This window comes from Saccostrea echinata, unplaced genomic scaffold (assembly GCF_033153115.1).
Source record: "Saccostrea echinata isolate AGI-Se365-2 ecotype Australia unplaced genomic scaffold, CSIRO_AGI_Sech_v1 ptg000029l, whole genome shotgun sequence".
Classification (NCBI taxonomy): Eukaryota; Metazoa; Mollusca; class Bivalvia; order Ostreida; family Ostreidae; genus Saccostrea; species Saccostrea echinata.
The window spans coordinates 20194550-20202373 of NW_026889778.1; the positions used below are offsets into that span (position 1 = coordinate 20194550).

At 32.6% G+C, this 7824-nt stretch overlaps 1 protein-coding gene across 1 annotated transcript; it reads left to right on the forward strand.

The window, feature by feature from the left end:
* Positions 1-1623: 1623 nt before the first annotated feature.
* Positions 1624-7379, forward strand: LOC133195075 (C-type lectin domain family 4 member A-like). The gene is made up of 3 exons (XM_061330951.1): positions 1624-1795; positions 2972-3148; positions 7162-7379. Exons 1-3 carry the CDS (start codon positions 1624-1626, stop codon positions 7377-7379), a joined length of 567 nt encoding a protein of 188 aa, XP_061186935.1.
* The last annotated feature ends 445 nt before the right edge of the window (positions 7380-7824 follow it).

Sequence of the window (7824 nt, forward strand, 5' to 3'; positions counted from 1 at the left end):
CGACAATGTCATTGATTCTTAAAGTCCTTTGCATCTGTTTCACTTCACTTTTTGGCGATATACGCAAAAAATGATTGACTGAATCTCGTCATGTATGCTTGAGTAGAAATTTTGGAAGAGCTGAACAACGAAAGATAAAGATCCTCACACGAATTTGGCAGCTGAACTAGGTTTTGGAGTTCAATTTCTACAAATTACTTTTCGGCGTGACTGACTTAGCTCACTAGACAGTAAATCATTCTCTCTCTCTCTCTCTCTCTCTCTCTCTCTCTGTGTGTGTGTCTTTTTCTGCCAATTACTTAATAGGTAATTTGGATTTACTTTGGCTCCCTCCCGGCCTATTCAAACATTTCCATAGTTTAGCTATACGAATTTCTTTAAACAGAACTTGATTCCTTGAAAAATTTACCTTCCCCCTCTCTCTCTAATGAATGTACGATACGGTTTCATAGAAACGATAAAATGAGATGGCATTTGTACAATTCACGGAACAATAGTGTCACATCACACGATTTAATAAGATTGATTTTTATTAAACAAAGACTCATATCGAAAGGTTTGTCACCATTAGACTCAAGGTAAAAATAGGTGGTTAAGTATTTTTTCTACTATAATTTAAAACGTTTATTCCCATATTAACGAATAAAGATAAGAAATTATTGTTTAAATGATAGTTATAAAACACATTGACCAAAAACAAAACTTATTCAATTGTACTTTTAATTTGTGATTTGTGAATACGCTTAAACATCATGGTATTCTTTGCCTCTCTACCTAAAATTTTCTTAAATTAAAGTTACATGTAGATCTCCAACTCCAATCCCAAACCCCCAACACCACCACTACATCAAAATTATAAAATTATAATAATCTCTTATCGATATTTAATAGCTCCTGATCTGAACCATGCAAATACATCTACTCTGCTGTGAAAAGGAAATGGAAAAATATTTCATGTTGACTTACACGAGAACATGTCAGAAAATATTGATCAAGCACTCAAAAGTTGTGAAAATTGATAAAATATTGAATTGTTCTGCGCATTCTACACTTGAATTATCAGGGTTTCATAAAAGTTCATGAATGAAAATGTTAGTTCTTTGTAGTTTAAAAACTTGAAATTTGATGCAATTGCCTTTGTACCGTTCTCTACAATAAACATGCAGCATTGTTTCATTAAATGCATGATTCATCATTTATAACTCAACGATGTGAGGAATTTATTTCATTATATTGTTTTTAAACCATTAGAATGCAAGGATTGGAACATATAACGGTTTTAGGAGTGCTCTTCCAAAGCGTTGGTAAGTGTTGTTTTTCAAATAGATTGTAGATATATGTGATTAATGTGCTTAGCTTACAACGTTAAGATGTGTTTATTTCAGAAATGAATTCTATTTTAAATCAGATATGTCCAATTTTACTATGATTCTGACTTTAGTGCATGGAATTTCAACATTTTGCTTTAAAAGAAACGAAAAAAAATTCACTATTTACACACGTATTCTATTTTTTGAAGGATGTGAACAATTTCAAATTTGGAAAAGAGATGTAAGATTTGATGATAAAATATTTCTCAATGAATCTAATGGGAAAAGCAAACCATCACATGTACTTTCTGTTATGTCGTGTGGAAGATTGTGTAAGAAGAATGGAGGATCGACTGCATTTTCGCACATAGAAAACAAATGCTACTGTTACAGAAATAGGACAGACGGGCAATCCTTTACAGTTCTGGAAGGGGCTCAGTATTATTTCCTATCAGATGATTACTTTTTTCTATCAGATGAAAGGAGTGAGTTGAAATTGTTATTGTTTTTACTAAGATGCAAACCCTATCTTATATACCTTCAATGGATCATCTTTTCAGAATTGCATTTCTATCTTTTCTGAAATAATGCTCGTAATCATAAGACTACTCCATCTCCTAATTATATCAAACAAAATGTTTCAAAAATCCAGTAATTATAATAATAACATTCACAACTTTAATTGTAAGAAATGAGATGTCAATCCTTTGTAAGGTTCAATCGTAGTTAAACACTTTGAGCGGCAAACAAATATATGACCATATTTTTTTTTTTTTAATAAATTTACACACTTAATTGTCTGTGGATTTTTCCATTTCTCAATCATGTCAAGGAGCACACGGCGGATGTGACCCGTCGACAGGGGATACTTACTCCTACATGGCACCTGATCCCACCACTGATGTTTTAAAGGTGTTTGCTCTGCTCCTGATTTGTATTGTTTCAATAGACTTTTCAGCTTGATAACTGTTCGTTATCTCCATATATATATATATATATATATATATATATATATATATATATATATATATATATATATATATATATATATATATATATATATATATATATATATATATATATATATATATATATATTTGTGTGTGTGTGTGTGTGTGTGTGTGAGGGTGTGTGTGTGTTTGTGAGGGTGTGTGTGTTTGTGTGAGGGAGGGTGTGTGTGTGTGTGTGAATCTTTGGTGAAAAACCCTACATCAGCCGAATAACGTTAAGGGTACTCGTGGGAAGAAAGTCAATGGTGACCATGCAATAAATCATATTGTTTGAATTCCTTATGTTTTCCTAACATTTAAAAAAAAACAGGAAATGCTGATACAATGTATGAAGTAATTAGTAATATCACGAATAGACATAGAAAGGATTTCATTTAAAGAATTCTAATATACAAATTATTTTTTTTTTACAAAATTATCGCTAAAAAGGCTTGTATACAAAGACATTGAAAGCCTATTATTTAAGAATAAAATTTATGTTTCCTCTTCAAAGTGTGCTTAAATCAGTTGGAAGGAAAATGGTTATCTTGGTATATGAATTTTTTTATGGATTAAAATAATACATACATCTAGCTCTTTGTATGAAATATTATAAACGAAACTAAATTTCGCAAGGTATCAAGTGTTCATTTTCATACAAATTTATTTTAGATTGCAAAGATCACAACTACCAATATTTGTCTGAAATCAGGGTCTGCTATAAAGATTACAATGACAGCAAGATCTGGCAGGATGCCAATAAAAAATGCGGATCAGACGGAGGCCATCTAATTATGCTTGACACTGTGGAAAAGCTCTCTGTTTTTCAAAATATTATTCCTGAAAACGGTAAGTATGCATGTTGATAAAAAAAAAAATACTTTCCCTACAGGAGGCACCACGATCACATTTTTTTTTCGTTTTTCGCAGCACTGTTAAGGCGTACTTCGAAGAAATCAACCGAATATAAACGTGCATAAATACATACCTTTCTAAAATGAAATTTAATTTTGTAAAGGTACTATATTATCTTATGACTTTAACATTCTTTGAAATAATATTGTATACCCCCCTCTGTACTGAATTTGGTTGTCACGTTATTTGATAGTCACGTGATAAACGCATGTAATGTGTATTGTATGTAGGTTTTATTAGTTTAAATTTCAGGTCATCTTGCTAATGTCGAAATATGTGTGACCTTTACCAAGTATTTTATGTATTTATTAAGTTATGCTATCGATTTCAGGAAAGCAGCAGCACTTTTCAAGTTAAGGAATGTGTCCATTATGTGTATTCAAAAAATGGTCAAGATTTATTAAGTGTATGCCCTTGCGAAAAGGCGATTTAATGAGGCACCTCGGCGTGAAACATGCACACCCTGTAGACAAAAACACTGTAGATTTAATTCAATACATTCTCTCGATAGTTTTTAAATAATGGAACTAAACAAACGTTTCAGATTTGTATTAATGGTCTACCTAAGATTTTCAAATAATATTCTGTTTAATAATAAAATGCATTTTTCACTGTGAAAAAATTACTTGATCCGAATCTCACTGCACATAAAATGCGTCAAACTTTACCATGATGACGTCATGTCGACAAGTGCATTGCGATCAGTGACTTGTTTATATCTTGCTGTGTGGGATTTAACTAGCGACAAAAATGAATGCTGTGGTAAGTTTTGATGTAGTTCATTACTCTTATGAAGTTTAGATTCGCAAATTATTTCATTTTCTGTTATTGTGAGGAATTGCTATATTTGTGTGATGTCACAGTAAACTTTTCCCGTATAAATTAGGCCCCGCCCCCTTTATGCAGCCTTAACAGAGCTGCGTTGTCCTTTGACGAATACTGTCAGTCGTTTTTCGGTTGTCTTATGGATCATTTCTCTCACATTTATTTTCCAAAACCACGGGGCAAATTTTAACCAAGCTGTCAACAACAAAAAATCCGTTGATGATCGAAATAAACGTTTGTTCAAATTACAGACGTTTTCAAAAAAAGTTACATCAGAAATAATAATAATAAAGGAGAAAGAAAATGGGTTTTTCAATATCTTCTCAGGTACAATCTGGTGAGAAATGATTGAAATTATCTGGAATCAATTTGAAATGTAGTGAAGATATACGCTTGTTGAAATCTTGTCTCTGTGGATGGATTAGAGCCACAACTTGGTCTTATATTCTTTACAGAAACACGTAACAAAATCTTCAAAATATATTTAAAAAAAAAACAAAAACAAAAACCTACATTTTTTTTGTATTATTCGAGCCATTCTTATTTGAAACCATTTCCCCTTTTGATGGAATGGAGCCAAAATGGGAACCAAAATTTTTACATACAAATAAATATGAAATATCTACAATCTTTTCCTAAAAAATTAAAAAAAAAACATAACGGTTCTTTTATTATGCTGGCATCTTCACAAAAGGTAAATACATGTACATATTTCTTAAAACTATGGACTTTGTGGAAGGGATTTGGCCACAAAAAGTCTCCTCAATTTTAACAATTTTTTTTTTTAAATAAAATATGGGAACAATTACAAGCTTAAGGCTGCACAATTATTAAATGTAATTTAAGAATCCCCTGGTATTGTCTATGCAGTGCAAACATCCTCATGTAATGAATGGTCGCAATAGCTTGCTTCCGAATCCGCGTCAAACATAAGACATTTAACATACGTACTTAAGTTTCCCTCCACAAGCGACCGTTACTACAAATGCAAGTCAAGAGTGTTTTGCATGAGACCTTTAAAACGGAAGACCCCTATAATATATGGGTTGGCACAAAAATACCCCTCACGGATACGAACATAAGCACCATGCATAGATCAAAATGTGTGGCACTTCACCTGAAGGAGATGAAATCTCCACATAAGTGATTTATTGATTGTATGTTGTTTTACGTCCTATTCGAGAATTTTTTACTCATATAGAGACGTTACCACATACCGGTGAAGGGCTTCAAATTTAAACCTTTACTCGGCACTCAGGGCCACTGAGCAATGGGAGATCTTAATCGTGTCAACTCATGCCGTGACACATGGTCTCGGTTATTAAGGTCTCATCCGAAGGACCCGCAACTTTCAATCGAAAGCGCTTGGCGAAAGAAAAGATCCTACTTATTTTTTACGACTTAGTCGCGCCGTGATCGAACACACGACCTTCTGATCACGGAGCAAGCGCCCTTAGCTCTGACCGCAACGCATGGCCCTTTCAGCATGAAAAATAGCACGAAAGTTGTACAAAATCTTACATGAAATAAGGTTAAAAATTAATTATTTTCTCTTAAAAACCACTTCGCCATATAGATTTGTATTTTTTTAATATAATTATGCATGTTGTTGATTCAAATTTGTCCATATGTCAGATATGCTGAATTGGGCCACTACGAGGGGTCAACTTTAAACATAAAAATGAAAAAAATACTTTAAAGTCTTATTCTCGAATAATTGTGGTTCCAAATTGTTCAGAATTTTAAACGAAATTTTTTATGCAGAAAAGAATTGAAGTTTGTTTCAATTATGATCTCGTAGGTAAGATTGGACAACATAGAAGTTTCAATTTTAAGCCTAAATTTTTGAGAGAAAAAAAAAATAAATCCACTCAATGATTTTGATACTCAAAACTGTTAAATTTATTTTAAAAAATACAATAATATACGAGAGTTTTAATTATCTACATCCTCTAGCAAAGTAAAGGAATATGTTTATTACAAAATAAATGTTTTTTTAAAAATGATATTTAATAATTGGTTCAAATTCTTAAGATATGGTAAAAATATCCTCAATTTACATTCTTCTAAACAACTCTTTTTTTCAAAATGGAAATGAAATAGGTCTGGGTTTTACAAAGGGATAAATAAGAAAGACCAAAAAATGTGACAAAAGCTACATGTAATAACTCATATAATCAGTATGTTTCTCGTCAACTTGTGATACCCCAAGTTAAGGACATTGGCAAGTCAAGGTTTTCCGGAGAAAAAAGGTTTAATACATGGGTTTTTCACTTATGAAATAGTGATTGAGAGTGATCTCCCGTGTAGAATTCTCTATGCGGTGAAAACCAATAAAGCGTATGTTTGCAGAGGTAAACAAAAGCACGTGCACTTCCTTCAACGGGTAGAATCATCTATACAGCAAGAAAGAAAAGTAGTAATGGCTTTGTTGTAAATTGTATTCAGGGGACAAAGTAGCCAACAGGTCGTCATTTACCATAGTTATGCTCTGTATGCTGGGAAGGGCAAAGATGTGACATGCTGAAAGGTAGACCGACTAAGATCAGTTCTCAGGTTGTATGGAAGAAGCAGCATTTAGTAACTACGAATAAAATTTGAAATAAATCCATGCCAATATTTTTATGACAATGTGTTTCAATCAATTCAGTCAATTACATAATAGAATCAATCAACCAGTCTGACTCTCTTGACCGTTATGAATAATATGTAATTATAGCTGTAAAGGGAAGTAACTCAAAAATAAAGATTGGTGCCGGTATGTCCTTGCCTTGTTTCTGTATATACATTTTCAGCCAAAATATCTAGAAGTCATAGAAAATGAAGATACAATAATGTATATAATACAAAAACTAAATGAAATAAGTGGGTTTTGGAGAAATATTATGGTGAAAAATTTTGTAGCTCCGTTTTATCAACATTTTACATAGGAAATGCATTGGGAATTGCAAAAACACCGATTTGACAAAATCTAATAAAGAAGACTGGCTTGGTAGGTTAAACAATCCAGAATAAAGCCTGTTTAGTACAATTAAACCTACTCAAGAGTTCTTGAAAAATTCTATACAATAACCAGAAACCTTGCCAATGTCTTTAAATCAATTTTTATCTTGTTTGAACAGTATATTACTGGGTTGGATTGGAGGACATGGACGAAGATGGCACCTGGATCTGGACAAACAATAAAAGCAAAGAATTTGATCGGAACCTGTGGTTCCCCAAAGATCCAAATGGGAACGATGAATTCTGTGGAATGGTGCAATACTACCCATCTGACTCCCGAGTTGGAATATTTGACGTTAGATGTGACAAGTCCAATAGATTCATATGCGAAATGTGAAATCTTTAACCAGTCGATTACGTGAACATTTTATGCATTGTGCATTACTTTTGAAAATGTATTGCACAATGTATAGATTTATCTGATAAATATGTAGATGGCAATACAGTTTCAAACCGTATACAAGTTTATGCTATAGTACAGCTTTTACTTTAGAAAATCAAAGTATCTTTACTATGAATTTCAAATTGTTATATTTCATTTCCTCGAATTCCTGCATACACTCTCAAGGTGGTGTGTGTGTGCCCGTTGCAACCATATAGTTTACATCGTTGTTTGAGATGTTATTTGTGACATCACAATCGACGATGCATGCACACTGACCCTCCTGTGAATACGGCTTCAAATCAATTGAATATGCACTGTCATTAACAATTTTCCCTCGTATACAAGATACAAGATTTTATTAGTCCAATTTAGACCCCCGGAGGAGCAAAAAAGATTT

Excerpts from the sequence above, each read along its gene's own strand:
- LOC133195075 (XM_061330951.1), top strand. The coding sequence starts at position 1,624 with ATGTCGTGTGGAAGATTGTGTAAGAAGAATGGAGGATCGACTGCATTT. Across the intron at positions 1,796-2,971 it reads TTTTCTATCAGATGAAAGGA|ATTGCAAAGATCACAACTAC; the intron begins GTGAGTTGAAAT and ends AATTTATTTTAG. Across the intron at positions 3,149-7,161 it reads AAATATTATTCCTGAAAACG|TATATTACTGGGTTGGATTG; the intron begins GTAAGTATGCAT and ends TTGTTTGAACAG.